Genomic DNA, 15,928 nt, shown 5'->3' with positions numbered 1-15,928 from the left:
CAGGGCCTGACCCTGGGGTCCCGGGATCGAGTTCTGCGTCGGGCTCCCCGCATGGATCCTGCTTCTCCCTCTGCCTGTGTCTCTACCTCTCTCTCTGCCTCTCTGTGTCTCATGAATAAATAAAAATAGAATCTAAAAAAAAAAAAACACCAAGTAGATTATTTACAGTGTTAAATTGATTTTTTTTCTTTATGATTTTGCTCGCGTCGGGCTGCCTCAGGCTTGGGGGTAACCTGAATGGAGCTGAGCCTGTGTCCGGCAGGGAGCAGAGCCTCCGCAGAGCCTCCGCAGAGCCTCCGCAGAGCCTCGGAAGGCCCCCGCGGCCTGCCCTCCGCGCCGCCCCCAGCACGCACGCTGCGCTAGTCTGCAGCATTTGCTGCTAGTCGTGGCTCACGTTTCCTTAGTGCTTCTCCCACATGTTAGAACAGATACTCATCTGCAAAGATTTTGTTATTTTCAGCAGTACAGCTTTTAGGCAGATGTTTTCTCCTTTTCTATTTTTTTAAAGATTTTAAATTTATTCGAGAGAGAGAGTGTAAGCGAGAGCACAGGTGGGTGGGAGAGATAGAGGGAGAGGGAGAAGCAGTGAACATGGAGCCCGACACAGGACTTGACCCTGGGACCCTGGGATCATGACCTGGGCTGAAGGCAGACGCTTCTCCGGCTGAGTTGCCAGGTGCCCGTATGTTTTCGCTTGTTAATATGTACCAGGGAGTTTTCCTTGGTGTTCACCACATCGGTAAAGAGGTGCTTGGGCGGTGTCTGGAAGCCGTACAGATGACCTGTTAAGTCACCGTGTGACAGCCTTGTGTGACTTGACTATCTTAATATAGTGAGTGGCTTAATTTTTCCTGTTGGGAAGTGAAAATCGAAGCGAGTTACCTGAGTGGCTTCCAGAGGCCCTTCCTGCCCGGGAGCCTGGATTCTGTGAGAGATTTGGTGACTCCTTGGTTCTGGGCACTGCTAGCATTCGGTGCTGTACTTCCTGTTCCGACGTTGCTGGCATTAGAAGCGGCTAACGTGACATTAATTATCCCCAGGACGTGGGCAGAGAGCACACAAACAGCTCTCCTCCTTCCCCTGCCCTTTGCCACGTTAGTGTTAAAAGATCTTACAGTTACTCGTGAGTAGGATTTAGCACATTCGCATTTAAAATATCTTTTAGTTCCTTGTGTAGTTTGGAAAAATGACTTGTGTCAAGGTTCTGACTCCGACCTTTCCACCGTGGATTGTGATAGGTGGGGCATTCTAAAATGGGAGCCCAGGCCACTCTTCCTTGTTCTTGGCATCTGTTTCGGCACCTGGGGTCTCTCCCCTGGACCCGCTCTGAGGGCATCCCCGTGTTCACGCTTCCTTGTCACTTGGAACCGCCCCGTAGGTGCACTGCCGCACATCTGGGTAACAGTGAACAAAACTCTGAGGACGTTTGGGATTATCTTTGATAGGTCTCTTCTTTCCCTTCTTGTCTTTCATTTCCACTGGTCGGTCACATCTTACTGCTTCTGGTTCTTACATAATTCTTGGATGCACTCCTCTCTGGCCCCGGGATACCCCTTCTGTAACACGCACCCAGCGACGCTGGTTGAGCTGCCTGCCGCCCCACCCAGCACCCCTCTTCTGCACCTGCCCAAGGCACTGTCCACACCACCCCTGCCTGCTGGGGGCAGCGAGGGTCTCTGGGAGCTGAGAAGCCGTGTGGCCCAGGAATTGGGGCCTCCTCCTGCGGGATTTCTAGTGACCGTGTTGCTTCTCCCATCTGGATGAGGTCAGCAGTCAGGCCCCTCTCACCTCGAGCAGGTTACAGTGCTGGGACCTGTCTTCGTCTTCGGGGCAGGTGCTGTTAAGCCCTAGCTGTCATCATCTCCAGTCCCTGCCCCTGACTGGTTCCCTGTCTCAGGCCTGGCTGCCCACATTGTCTTCTCTCTGCATGATGTCAGGAGGGGTCTCTCTGGAGTGGCACTGGTCACCTTGGGGAGCCCTTGGCCAGCCCCTGGCCTTAGTGTGACTCTCCCTGGCTCTAGCCCAGGCTGGATGGTCTTGCTGTGCTCTTCACTCCGTGGGCCTGCTTGGCCCCTTCTAGGTGCTGTGTGCTCACTCCCTTATGCTGTCCACCCTGCAGTCCTGCTCAGCTGCACACCACCTGCCTGACGCACTGCCCCTGCATTTTGCTTTGTAGTCTTTAGTGCGCTTTGAAATTGGTAACTGTGTATACTTACGTGTGTCTAACTTTACTACTAGATTGTGAGTCCCTGTCTCCCTGGAGAAATCCCACCTGTTTCCACCAGGCCTTTTCTTCTGCTCCCTGCACCTGACCTGTGAGTGTCCTGAGCTGTGCACTCCCAGCATGCTGCCCAGGCTTCTCAAGGATTTCCACCTCCCTGCCTCTCGTCCAGATCGTTCCAGCCAGTTCTCAGACCCCGTGCAGTGGCATCTGTGTCCCCCCCCCCCCCCCCCCGCCCCCTGGTTTCCTGTGCAGACCTTGGACCGTTCATGCTCTCAGCATGGTCCTCTGGGCTCAGCTGTGTGTCCCTGCTGCTCTCTGCTGCTCCCTGCTGCTGCGGGGCCTGCTCATCAGCATCCTCCCACCTTGCCGGGCTCTATCCTGGGAGTCCCTACTCATATTTGATGCTATGACCTTGGTCCACATCTGTGTTTCTCCCACCTTCTCTCTATTGAGTCTTGTTGGCGTGCATCTCTAACTTCACTGCTCCCACCTCTGCTGCCATGGCCTTGTTCTTGTGGCTCCCAGTCGGCTTCCTTCTTGGGGCTTCTGCACCTGCTATTCCTCGGCTGAGAATGCTGTTCCCTTGATGTTTGTGTGCCTCACTCCCTTGCTTCCTTCATGTCCCAACCCAAGTGTTACTCTAGCAGAGAGTCTCTTCCTGATAATTTTGTATCAGATAGCAGCCTTATGACTGTCCATCCCTTCATCTGCTGTTTTCCTTATTAGCACCTATTACTGACTGAGTATACGTATGACATACCTTTATACCACGTGTGTGTACGTGTGCCCCATATCCCTGCACTGTGTATGTGACGTGTTCCTATTTGACGTGTACATGTGGCCTGTATCTCTGCACTGTGCATGTACATGGGAATTACTTCTCTGTACTATGTGTGTCTTACTGTGTGACATACGTGACCACACTAGTGTGTGTGCATGCAGGCTTGTGTGTGGTCTGTCTGCCTTGCTAGCGTGTAAGCTCCGTGAAAGGAGGACATTGCCAGTCTCTGGCTCCAAGCCCTCCTCACCTGGCCTGTGCGTTGTTCGGTATGTCTGTGTCAGACGGTGGTCATCTCCCTCCCGGGCTATGAGACCGCCATGTGGCCTGGCAGTGTGTAAGCGCCTGGTAAATATTTGTTGAATGAATAGGTGAACATATTTCCTTAAAGAGCTGAAGCCTTTATGTTTTCATTTTAGCTTTTAACAAGATACCTTCTTGATGTCGTAGGAAAATAAAAGCGAACTCTTGTATATATTCCTATAGCAATAGAATTCTAAGTACCTCCTGAGAACTGAAATATTTCTTTTCTTATTGTGATGAATTACTGACTCTGAATGATATTTTATTACATTTCTACTAATATGTGGTGAACACTTGTAATCATTTTCTTTGCTATTTTAGTGGTTAGTGGAAATGGACTGGAGCTCATTTGATGTCATAGTGGCCTTAGTTTTTTTTTTTCTTCTACTTGGTCATGGGATCCAGGCAAGTAGATGATCGTGAAGCTGATAGTGAGCTCCAGTTACGCAGTGGATGCTGTGCTGGTATTGGCCACAATGAAGATCGAGTCCTGTAAACTCAAATGACAACAGTTTGATTGTGTAGCTGTGTCCGAAAAGACTCCAGATTCCCAGGGAATTTCTTCTTTGCTCTCACCATCAGCAGCAGATATGTGGCGAAGACGAAGTAGAGTGCTCTGATAAAGACGAGCCTGATGTAGACGCAGACGTGTCCAGCGACTGTCCTACCATCCGGGTGCCACTCACCTCTCTTAAGAGCCACCAGGGAGTGGTCATAGCTGCTGACTGGCTGGTTGGGGGGAAGCAGGCGGTGACGGCCTCCTGGGACAGGACGGCGAATCTGTTCGACGTGGAGACAGCAGAACTTGTTCACTCTCTGACAGGTACTAGAAACGTTTGTGCTTTCCGGTTGTGTATTTTGATTTATGTGCATATGTTTATGTCTTACCTTGCAAGTTGCTCCTTATCCAGAATTATCTTTAGTTCCCATGCTATTCAGGTTGTGATTTTTTAAGAATCCCTTTTACATTGGAGAGCTGTTGGTTAGCTACATTTATCTTGAGGGGATTTCATCGTAGCATGTAGTAGTATCTAGATATTTGAAAAAGGGGCGGTCTGTTAGCTCCCTATTACTTTGTAGCAGATTTCCAGAAAAGTGCCTTAAAATAACATGGATTTAAAACTTCATGGTTTCCCTAGGTCAGGAGTTCTAGGCAGATATGCTCGTTGGCCCTTGTGGACGAAGTGGTGTTGCTTGGGGCTGGGAATTCATCTGAGGGTTAGGGCCTGTCCTCTTACTACTGTTGTTGGAAGGACTCCTTTTGTTGTGGCGTGAGGCTGAGGTCCTTATTTCCTTGCTGCCTGTCAGCTGCGGACCACTCTGAGCATCCAGAGGTGCCCTCAGGTCCCTGTGGCGCCCTCCAGAGGTGTTTCCCACATAATTGTGTGCTGTCTTCTGGATTACTGGAGAACATCTCTTTTAAGGGGCCTGCCTGAGTAGGTCAGGCCCACCCAGGGCAGTTTCTTTTGAGTAACTTAAAGCCACCTGGTTTGGAGGTCTCAATTATACCTGTAAAATCTGTTTTCCTTTTAATGTCCTGAGCTTACCAGAATGAAATCTCGTCACATTTACAGGTTCTGCCCAAACCAAGGCAAGGTGTCCTCCAGGGTGTGTATACCAGAGATGGGGGTTACCGGGAGATCTTAGAATTATGCCCACCTCAGATGTTTTTGCAAATTTGTCAGTAAATGAATTTCCTCATTGAGTATTAAAGATCGTATTGTACTAAGGGCTCCACATACCATATTATTAGACGTTACTCTGAGAGTGAAGAATTGAGAATTAATCTGTTCACACGCCTAGCCTTTTGAAGAGATTTGCCAGACTTTCCAACTGTCAGGATCAGGAAGTGGGTTCCACTCACACTCGTTTTCCTCATCCCTCTGAGTGCATGACTGAAAGGACTTGTAGTTCCTGAGGCAGAACCAGTCCCAGCGTGACCTCATGTGCTATTTTTAAGTGATTTCTTTCTTTTCACTGCCTTCATTTACTTTCACAGTGAGTATTAGCAGTAGAGACCATAAAGACTATTGTGTGATTCTTGTGTCTCTATAACTACCTGCAGGTGGATGATCTTGCATTTTTGTCATCTTTGGTTGTAGGGCATGACCAGGAGCTAACGCACTGTTGCACACACCCCACCCAGCGGCTTGTGGTGACCTCCTCCCGGGACACGACTTTCCGTCTTTGGGATTTCAGGGACCCTTCCATCCACTCCGTGAATGTCTTCCAGGGCCATACGGAGTGAGTCACAGTGATTTGGAGATCTCTCTCTAACTATTTGTGGAAAAGGTTTTATGGGTGGATATTAAAACTTTATTCTTAATTTCCAACTCCACTGTCTTCCAGAATGGCTATTCTTTTCCTAAATGTTTAGCTCCATTTGCATATTTGCAAGCATTTAGAAGACAAACTCACCAAAGTTCCCACAAGGAATGAGATGGCCGAATGGAGCAGTGGGGGAAGTTAGGAAATGCTCTAGGCGTGGTGGCACTCAGGTCCTCTGCTGAGAGGGCCTGGCCAGAGCTGGGGAAGACACACACACACCCCCGACCCTCGTCTTGTGCCTCCCTCTGCCTGGCCATCTGGTGGGCAGCTCAGACATAATCATTTCTTAACAGAGCATTTATTTCCTTCAAAACTTTTCTCCCGATGTGTCCATTCCTGATAAATTACATGACCACCTTTCCAGTGACTCGTCCCATGGATGTCCCTATCCCCCCCACCCCTCCATGCCCCACCCGCTCCATGAGCAGGACTGCTGTCCTGTCCTACCTCCTGAATGTGTCTTGTCACCTGCTCCCCATGTCACCACACACCTGCTTCTCTCTGGCAGTGCCTGGCCTGCTTGAGTGTCTGCATGACCAGAAGAGCTCCCGCATGCCCAGTAAACACTTCTTAATGACTGAATACTTGCTTATTTGGCTGCTTGAAAATATAGATTTTCTTCATTCCTTCATAGGAAGCAGTAAATAAATCTGCTTTATGTGTTTGACATTAGAATACTAAGGTTCTACGTTCAGAGTTAATGAAATGTTCACAAGGAAACCGGACAGAGATTTTTTAAGAAGATTGAGATCGGGAAAGAAGCGTCTTGCGTCTGAGGTGCACTGTGGTGTTGGTGGTAGGCAGTAGCCAGCACATGTTGAAATCTCAGTGTGTTCAGAGAGCTTCCATGGCTATTTAATCGTGTTTTTTTTTTTTTTCCTACCAGCTAGAATAACCATAGCCCCAGAAGAGAAGATCTCTATTTCTCAGTGGTTTATCCAGGGTGGCTCTTGCCATGTCCCTCTTTCATAGGTCTTGGCCACGGAGGGGACGGTTTCCTGTCAGGCGAGCCTGGACAATCTCGAGGGGCAGCCGTAGGGCTGGGGGTGGGCCAGGAGCAGCTGCCCTTCATCTGCATTTACGGTGAGGTTGCTCCAGGCCCAGAGGACGGGTGGAGCCATGCGCTGTCACTGGCACTCACGGCGACATGGGGCCCCGGCACGCATGGCCCTACCTGGAGCTTGCACTTCTCTTCTCCTGGGTGTTCTGTTTTGAGGAGTTTCAAGCATAAGTGAAATTGGGGGGAATACGGCAGGGACTGTCATGTTTCTCAGGTCAGTTTGACACTGGGGGTAGTTTAGCAGCTGGTGGGTATATGAAACAATGGCTGTTTTTGGAGAGGTATACTTAGGAGGAACAGAATTGATTATGAAAGGGTTCTTCTGGTTTGTTTTTCTCATGGAGTCAGGAGTGGCTCAGAGCAGGCCTGAACCTATCCGCCCCTGGGCCTCTTGCATCCAGATCCCCCAGGATATAAGTGGATGCTTCCATTCACTGTAGCTGAGGACCTGTGGGCTTCTGAGCAAAAATAGAATGTGTCCGAGCACCGGTCTTACTTAGACTGTATGTTTTCTCTTAGTCGAGTTGGGACAAACTCTAGCGTGTTTGTTGATGTGTTGTTACAGGGATAAGAACAAGTTCTCCCTTTGGTGCTGACTTCCCGTGGTAGGTGTCAGAGAAGGGAAAGTTTTACCTGTTGTTAAGCCTCTGGGTATTGGTAAGGCCTGGCCGGGGGCTTGTTGGCTGTGCCTGAGGACTGAGTCTGTCCTGTTCCCCCAGCCCTGGCCACGAGCGGGGGGCAGCCTCTGCTCCCACAGTATGGAGAGACCCCACACCGCGTGGTCAGCAGGTGGGGCTGCAGCCTGCGTCATCCGTACCAAGCAGTCCTGTGTTACGTTAGCTGAAGTCTCTGGAAATCCTGCAATTCAGAAAAGGAGGAGGTGGGACATTTATAGGGTTTTTAGGTGAGCCTGTCAGTAAAAAAAGATTGCTTTTTTTGGGTCTCTGGCATGGGTTCTCCAGGTGTGAGCTTATAGGACACATCAGTCCTACAGAAGATGGTCCCTGTGCAGGTGATGGCAGTGACCCACACAAGGGCTTGCTTTACTAGAACGCAGGAGCCTAAGTCCCAACCAAGAGCACAGGAGTGGCTGGTTTTGGCTGTGTTCAGTTTAATCCCTCACCTGTGTGGCTTCTCAACATATTAGGGGCTCCTGCCTCCCCTCAAACCCTTGGTCCCCCTGACAGACACCCCTGCTGCCCTCGGGTGTTCCTGGTGGCCACGGCTACCGTCGCAGACCCGAGGCTGCATTTCCAGCCTCCAGCAGAGCCTGTCACCGTAGGAAGTAAGTCAGAATGTTCTCTCTGGAGCTCGTTTTTATGCCTGCAGGGCTGTCCTCTTGTCGGGGAGCTAACTCTTGGTTTTCCATGGTGACTTCCTTGAGTTCTTTTAACCTCTTTCTTTTCTGAACATTAAAAGCGCAACTCAGCACACTGTCCTGAAGAGCTTTTCTGTTCCTTACTTGTTGGGGTCACCTGAAGAGTCGTAGGTGGAGTGTTCTTTCCGTGGATCATGGCTTAGGCAGAGGCAGTGTTCCTTAAAAATACATGACATGTTTCGTTTGGACCTGAAGTGAGTCACACTGTGCAGAGCTTACTATCCTAGGGCGTCTTTTCATCACATACTCTTTAGTAAGTATGTTATATTTTAAAGATTTTACTTATTTGAGAGAGAGGAAGATAGAGAAAAGCACACAAGGAGGGGGAGAAGGAGAAGCCAAGTCCCTGCTGAGCAGGGAGCCTGACGAGGGGCCGGATCCCAGGACCCAGAGATCATGACCTGCACTGAGGGCAGACGCTTAACTGACTGAGCCCCCCAGGTGCCCCCATATGTTGGTTTTTTTTTAAGGCAAATTGTAAGGGTATAGGTTTCAAGACTATTGGCCTAGTTTTATAATTTGATTTCTCTAGGATCTGGGAGAGAGATATTTTTTCTTTTTCGTTTCATCTTACTGTTATCCTTGTGCTGCTATGTGGATTCTGTGCCTTTTTGTAAAAGGAGAGTTTGAGTGGGGCGCCTCACTGTAGGGATAGAATCAGTAGCCACATGGGTCCCCTTGAAGTCTGTGTGCCCTTGTTTCTGCTGGAGAGAGAGCAAGCTCCTTGACATAAGTTCTGTTTAAGGTTCGCATTGTAAACGTTTAGAAAGGACAGATCATGGTTTTTTACTTCTTGATATGATCCATTTCTGTTTTTCACTGTATTGTGAAAGCTCTTCATCATGATAGGAACGTTACCATAATAGGGTTTTACTTGCTGCAGCTGCGTGGCTGTGAGTGTTGGGCTCGCTGCCGGAGCACCGAGTTACGTGAAGATGAATTTTAGGTACTGTATGTAACACGTTTTCCTAATAGCAAGAATGGGAAATTATACTCTTCTTGGAAATAATAGAACTGTTAATTGAAATATTTTGGAACGTCAGGAATTTCAGCTGCTGGCAGTTTGTTTTCCTGTATTTCTGTCTTCATCAGGAGTTAGAACTGAAATCCAGTGCTTTTCATCTAAAATAATGAAATCCTTCTGTGTTCATGTGTGTGTCCCCTGACAGCATAATGCAGTAAGTGAGCTGTTTCAAGAGGGCTCGTGCTGTGAATGGTAGCCTGCCCTTCCCTCCCTGTACGTTGGCGCACACTCCCGGGGGCTGGGGCCCTGCACCCCCGGTCAGCACAGCCGGACCCTGGCCATGTGGGCTGTGTATTCAGGGACATGTCTGCAGGGGGCCTTGATGGTAAGAAGACGTATCCTGAGGTTAAATCCACTAACTGTCCTTCCTTGGAGAGGAACACGAGAGCTGCCCATTTGGATTGTTCTCTAACAGAGGGTCCAGATTCCTCCCTCCTGGCACCACCGTTTCTCTGTGGTTTTGGTGGAGGCCCTCCCTTTCTGATGCTTTGTTTTGTTTTGTTTCAATTGCTATACAAAGGGACTGACAGTTGAGGCAGTCACTGGTCATTAAGCTTCCTCCATGGGTGGCCAATGACTCCAGTCTGTACCCAGCTGACGGTATTCATAAGTGTGAATAAACTCTGAAATTAGCTCAACATGGGTAAAATATCTGAGAATGCAGAGTGTTTCTTTTTCTGTTTTGCTTTAATTCTTCCCATATAATGATAACTTTATCCTTCAAATGTGAGTTTTGGTATTTTCTTCTAAAGAAAACAAAATACCACATCTAACAAAATTTTCAAATATTAGATGAACAATAATGATTGCTTTAAAGTTAACACATTATTTGCTTTTACTCCCAAATACTCAGAGAAGATATTAAGTACTAAATACCAAATTCTAGGTCATATATGTATGAAGGTGAAAATAGCTTTGAATTTTGTGTTTTGCGATAAGCAATTTTTGAAGAGAGAAAGCATTTTGATAGTATGACCTTTTTTAAAAAAAATTTTTTATTCATGAGACACAGAGAGAGAGAGAGAGGGAGAGACATAGGCAGGGGGAGAAGCAGGCTCCGTGTGGGGAGCCCGACATGGGACTCGATGCTGGGACCCCGGGGTCACACCCTGGGCTGAAGGCAGCACTAAACCACTGAGCCCCCTGGGCTGCCCGACAGCATGGCCTTTTTACCTGGGTAGTGGTTGATTTTAAGTGTTGGATTGTGTGTGTGGTCTGTGACGCAGGTTGTGTGCAGGCCCCTGGTGCGGGTAGGCGGCCGTCTGGTGACAGAACATGTTGGAGGCTGGGATTTGGGTAGGCTGCATGTGGTTTGAAGTACATTACCCTTGGTGATCACCTGTAAGCCCTTGTCCGAGAGGAGGAGGAGGAAGAGGAGGAGGAGGAGGAGGAGGAGACGGAGACAACGACCTATGTGTGGTGCTACTTCGTTCCTCCTGGGACCGGAGGACAGCTCCAGAGGGCCTCTAGGGGGCGAGTGATGGTAGGAAGACGGGGCCTTCTCATGCCTTTGAGCCTGCACGCCTGTCACTGTTCTACTCCCTGCCTGTGTGCCTGGCAGTCTGATGTTGTCTTTTTTTTTTTTTTTAATTACGTAGTTTGGAAATAATTTTGAGGTTTAGCGAGTTACATAACTCCTGATCATGGGTGGTTGATAACAGTACCATAGAACCAGGGTTGGGAGAGATGAGGACCTCCCCAGGACGCTGCCCCAGGGGTCGTGGTAAGCTGTATTTTTGGAAGTGTCATTTGTATGAGTTAGTGCTTATTTTGTCATGGCGTCACGGAAATGAGGCAGGAGAGGGTCGTGAATACGGGGTGTGGCGTGAGTGGCTGCGTGGCAGCTCCGCACCTCACATTCACAGACGAGCCTGTGGTTTTCCTGCAGATGCAGCCGTTTTGCAGGTGTTGGCGTTTTGTGGAGAGATCTCGCAGTCTTCCTGCGTGAGCACCTGCACTTGCCCTTCACCCGTGGCTTCTAGCCTGTGCCTTGGGCCCCGGGAATTCACTTCACAGCCCTGTTGGTAGATTTAAAAGCTGTTTCTGATTCAGAGTACAGTTTTTAAAAGTAAGAGGAAATTCAAGATTTATTTGCTCTTTTAAGTAAGTAAATAGTGAGTATATAATATATATAGGTAACGTGTAAGTAAGCAAGCCCCCGTGGTTGAAGAGGGCTAAGAGGTAGCTAGTACAGACGTGGACTTGGGCCCGTTAGTGTGTTTGACAGCTTTGTTGTGAGCTATCACTTTACTTTTCCCTGAGATGATGTGAGAAAGAATCGTCAGGCTGTTAACACAGATGAAACCCTTCTGGCTGCACAGTCGCAGACTCCTCCAGACGGACCTGTGGTGTGTGTGGAGCGGCCTGCAAGTGTGGGCCGGGACCACCGAGTGATGTGTGCAGCGAGCAGACAGGGGGAGCAGCTGCCTGAAGGCAGAGCTGGCTTCTGGAAGGTGGTGCTGCCTGGGGTCTGCGCCTGGCCCCTGCCCACGCTGCCAGGCCGGGCCTCTGATTGCCAGCCCCATACCCGCACCCGCTCGCACTCAGCCTTGTCATCGGCCCAGTGGGTGCGAGTGCCGCCACCAGAGGAGCATAACACTCCATTTCCTTTCTGTCCTCAAGAGCTCCCCGGAGTGGTTTCTCCAGAGTCCCTCACAGACCAGGACTGTTTAAAAAAGATTTCAAGTGTGTGCGTGTGTGCATGCGTGTGTGCAGAGAGGGATTCTGGGTGTTTTTAGCAGTCTCCTATGTGCTGTGTGAGCCCCGCACCTGGCGGCTCCTCATGCTCTGCACCTCAGGTTTGGTGTGTGCGTGTTTGGGTTGGCTTCCCTGGGAGAGCTTGTGTCTCCCATGAGCTGAGTGCTGACAGTTAGTACTCTTTGCAGAGTCCATGCAGCTGAGTGCTATGTCACTCAGTCCTGAGAACACAGCAGAATGCTGGTGCTTAGTCTAGAGAATAAACCATGTGCTGGTACTTGACCCAGTACTGACTGTGTGCTGCTATGCGCTGAGTCTGACGAAGCCTCCTCTGTAGAAGGCTGGGGCGCAGCATGTGCACACCTCCTGGGCCCGTGGGCATGACTGACACGGCCACGTGGGGAACGGGGTGCCTGTCGGGGTGGCTGTGGTCAGCAGTCCTGGGGCCAGCCTGGAGCACACAGACCCGGCTGTTGTTGAACACCGTCAGGGGTGTAATTGTGATGATGCTCTGGAGTTGCGTGTGTGGGCAGGCAGGCCGTGACTGCGCACTGCGGACACCGTGCTTGTGAGGATGGCGGTCGTCGTCCGTGTTGTGTCCTTGCCCCTGTCATTCTCCGGGGCTTCTCGCCGGACACACAGGACCGGGCACTGGGACTCGCAGTTCTGGACAGTTCCTGGCTCGGAGTCATGCAGCACAAGGGCTGAACCTTGGCTTGAGAGAGTTTAGTCTGGCTGAAGCTCAAGAAACTCGGGGCAAAGGTGGCTGTCACCCAGCCCCCGTTACTGCGACAGCGGGCATCCCGCGGCGTGTGCTAGGGAGAGGCCTGTGCCCCTGGTCCAGGCCAGCGCCTGTCCTGTTGGGCCTGTGAGTGCCAGGACCCTGGGACAGTAATCCTCAGCGGGTCAGGCCGACGCGGAGGGGCCTGTCGCCTGGGTCACTGTCCCATGCAGATACGGAGCTGTAGGCCGTCAGACCGTGCTTGGCCATGGTGCTTCCAGGGCCTGGTGTTTCTTGCCCCTCGGAGAGTAAATCGTAAGCCTGATGAAAGGACACTGCTCGTCAGAGTGGCCAAGGTAGCAGCTGCTCGCTGTCGGGTGGGTGAGTTCTGGCGTGTTTTATGACATGCACATGCACACGTCTTGTTCCGTGCAGCCAGCGTCTGCATGTCACATCTGTGTTGCCTTCCTGTGGACCTGTGGCCTCGCCTGGGCGCACTCCCACTCACCATCCTGAGGCTCACTTGCACTCAGTCCTGGGCTGTGGGTGACCTCAGGCCCCTGCAGCCCAGTTTTCTGGCGGGAGTCACCCCCACTGCGGCGTGCGGGATGGCTGCCTCACCCGCTCCTTTAACTGGTGAAGAGGAGGGGACTCTTCACGCCTGTGACAAGTCACCGCAGACCAGGACCCTGCCGAGCCACGGCCCTGTGGTCGCGTCCGTGTGTGAGGCGGTGCGGCGTCCCCCTGACGCGCAGAGGCTGTAGCGAGCAGCCTAACCGGGTCCCGCACGGAGCTCCTGCTTGTGGACCCTGTTCTGGGAGCCCTTGATTTCCAGTCTGGAAAGAGATCCTGTGGGACACGATGGGATCTTCCTCGGAATGCTGTGATCTCGGCCTGCTTTGGTGGGTGTCGGCCACCGAGGGCTGTTGAGACGGGGTTCCCTCAGGGCACAGCCACCGGCCTCTCCTTCAGGCATCGGGCTCCTGATCTGTGAGCTCCCAGTGGCGTGTGCTCTAGAAGCTCATGGGTTGGGAGACCGGGTGGGGTGGTAGCAGCATCATTGAAACTGAGAAGCGGTTGCGGGGGAGGCGGCAGTGGTGTGGTGGCATGCCTTCCCGGCCCTCCCTCGCGGCCTTCCCGGCGGCCTTCCTCGTGGCCCTCGTGGCCCTCGTGGCCCTCCCTCGCAGCCTCAGCCTTCTCTCTGGCCTTGCTGGTGGCTCTGGGCCACAGGGCTGTCGTGGGGTCTCTCGGGGGCACAGCCGTGCTGGGCTCTGCACACATGCTCCGTGTGGCCGGGTGACCTGTGTCCCCCGAACAGCGCTGCCCCTGTGGCCTATGTCGCCTGCTTGCTCCCCTGTCCTGCTTGGATGTAAAATTAGGGCTCGTTTGTGGGAAGCTCCATCTGAAACAGAAACGGGGAGCCGAGCAGGCTGCTGACACGGGCCGGGAAGGTGCGCCGAGGCGTCTTCGGTGTCCTGGGCCTCTTCTCTGAGCCATGCATTTGGGCAGATTGTTATGCAAAGCAGTCAGCGTCTCTGTGTGACTGGGAAGACAGCTGTTCGTCCTAATGAGGAGTGCTGGCATTGCTGTCTTTCCTTGATTGAGACCCACGGAGGGAGCGGAATGTTCCAGATCGGGCAGTGGAGTGCGGCGAGGAGGTACCGCGCTGTCAGCTGGAAGCACATGGTCGGCTGCTCTCGGCGACAAGATAAATGAGTTGGCTGGAGTTGGGCAGAGTCTGAGCTTTTCCAGTGAGCGGTTGTGGCGCAGCCGCTTCCCCATGGGACCGAGGCTGAGGGTGCCTTTCGAGCGAGTGCCTGGCGCCAGCTCTTCCCTTTGATGCCCCACAATACCTGTCAGGATTGTGATTTATTAAAAACCTAATGTCTTTCAGCATTTCATTAACATAAGGTGAGACAGTCTTTTGTGGAGACTTTTTTCATTAATTTAGCCGAGTGTTCGCGAAAACTTCACTTGGCCACGGCCCCCTGACAAGGCGAGTCTGCGGAGAAGTCCCCCGTGTCTGCACAGCTCGGCCAGAGGGTGAGGTCCTCAGAGCCTGCGGGGGCCCCTGCACCTGCCTGCGCCCCTCGTTTCCGGGCCGGCCTGTAGATTGAAACTTGGAGTTGAGGGGCGCCCGCAGGGCGGGCTCTGGCTCACCCTGCCCGGGTCCCTGTGCGGCCCGTGTGGTCCCTCTGCAGTCTCAGTGGGACATTGTCCTCCACGCTCGTCCACCTGTGACAGATGGCAGGAGTTCCTTCTCTTACGGCTGCGTAGGAGCCCACTACCTGTCCACATGTCGCATCTTCTTTCCCCATGCATCTGTGACGGCCGCTCTTGTGGGTCCTGGGTCTTGGCTACTGGGAATAGTGCTGCAGTGAACGTGGGAGCGCAGGGTGCTCTTCAGGAGGCTGTTTCATTTCCTCGGGATGTATGCCCAGGAGTAGGGTTGCTGGGTCGTAGGCCAGCCCTATTACCTTCTTGAGGACCCTCCTTACTGTTTTCTAGATTGGCTGCAGCAGCTTGCATTCCCACCAGCAGTGCACGAGGGCTCCCCTTTCTCCACGTCTTTGCCAACATTTGGGTTTTTTCCTTTTTTTTTTTTCTTTTTTTTTGATGGTAGGCCTTCTGGTGGGTGTGAGTGGGATCCTGTGGTTTGGTGCATTTCTCTCATGATCGGTAACGTTAACGGCCTTTTCCTGGGCTTTTTGGCCATTCATAAATCTTCCTGGGAGAAAGGTCTATTTAAGTTCTTTGCACCTTTTTTTTTTAAAGATTGATTTGCAGGGCAGGGAGAGAGCAAGCGTGCACACGTGCAAGCAGGGGAGGGGCAGAGGGAGAGAGAGAGAATCTCAGGCCGACTCCCCGTGGAGCGCAGGGCCCGATGCAGCTGGATCCCATGCCCTTGAGATCATGACCCGAGCCGACACCAAGAGTCCGTGCCTAAGTGACAGAGCCCCCCAGGCGCCTCTCTTTACACATTTTTAAGGTAGAGGTGGTGGTAGTGGTTGAGTTGAATAAATTTTTCTCCAGTGTTCTGATTAAACAGAGTTGGTGTGGATTTCTCTCTCCTTAATTTTCTGCTATCAGGTGTGATACTGGCACGTCCTGTCCAATCCGTGTCTTCGGGTAGCTTCTCTTCACTCCATTGCCTGAGGAGGTTGAACAATACGATGGACTCATTTCTAGTCTGCTGAGGAGAGGCTCGGTTTGCGCAAGTTTACCCTCACAGAGAGGTTTAAGCAGGAGGAGCAGTTAGCAGAGACCCCTGTCTGCCTCCACGTCCACAGCATCCTGTCCGCCTGCCTTGCCGGGGCCTCTGGCAGCGGGACCACGTGCTTGTTACACGGGTGGGGGGAACTCATGTCTGTACCCTGCAACTCCCTGATGGTCTTCTGAACCTGTGTTCTTTACT

General features: G+C 51.7%; 1 protein-coding gene across 15 annotated transcripts in view; it reads left to right on the top strand.

The window, feature by feature from the left end:
* The window catches only part of WDR37 (WD repeat domain 37), an 88,740-nt gene that overhangs the window by 30,434 nt on the left and 42,378 nt on the right, over positions 1 to 15,928 (top strand). For 12 of the 15 annotated variants that reach the window (XM_077897354.1, XM_077897352.1, XM_077897358.1 and 9 more), the window contains 2 exons: positions 3,888 to 4,128; positions 5,408 to 5,549. In XM_077897354.1, the coding sequence (XP_077753480.1) occupies positions 3,888 to 4,128; positions 5,408 to 5,549 (383 nt within the window). The remainder of the gene's footprint in view (positions 1 to 3,887; positions 4,129 to 5,407; positions 5,550 to 15,928) is intronic. The other 3 variants (XM_077897355.1, XM_077897351.1, XM_077897361.1) reach the window with 1 other exon arrangement.

Source organism: Canis aureus, chromosome 5, assembly GCF_053574225.1.
Source record: "Canis aureus isolate CA01 chromosome 5, VMU_Caureus_v.1.0, whole genome shotgun sequence".
NCBI classification, from domain to species: domain Eukaryota; kingdom Metazoa; phylum Chordata; class Mammalia; order Carnivora; family Canidae; genus Canis; species Canis aureus.
Note: the sequence above shows the minus strand (reverse complement) of the source record. Positions and strands in the feature narration are given on the sequence as shown.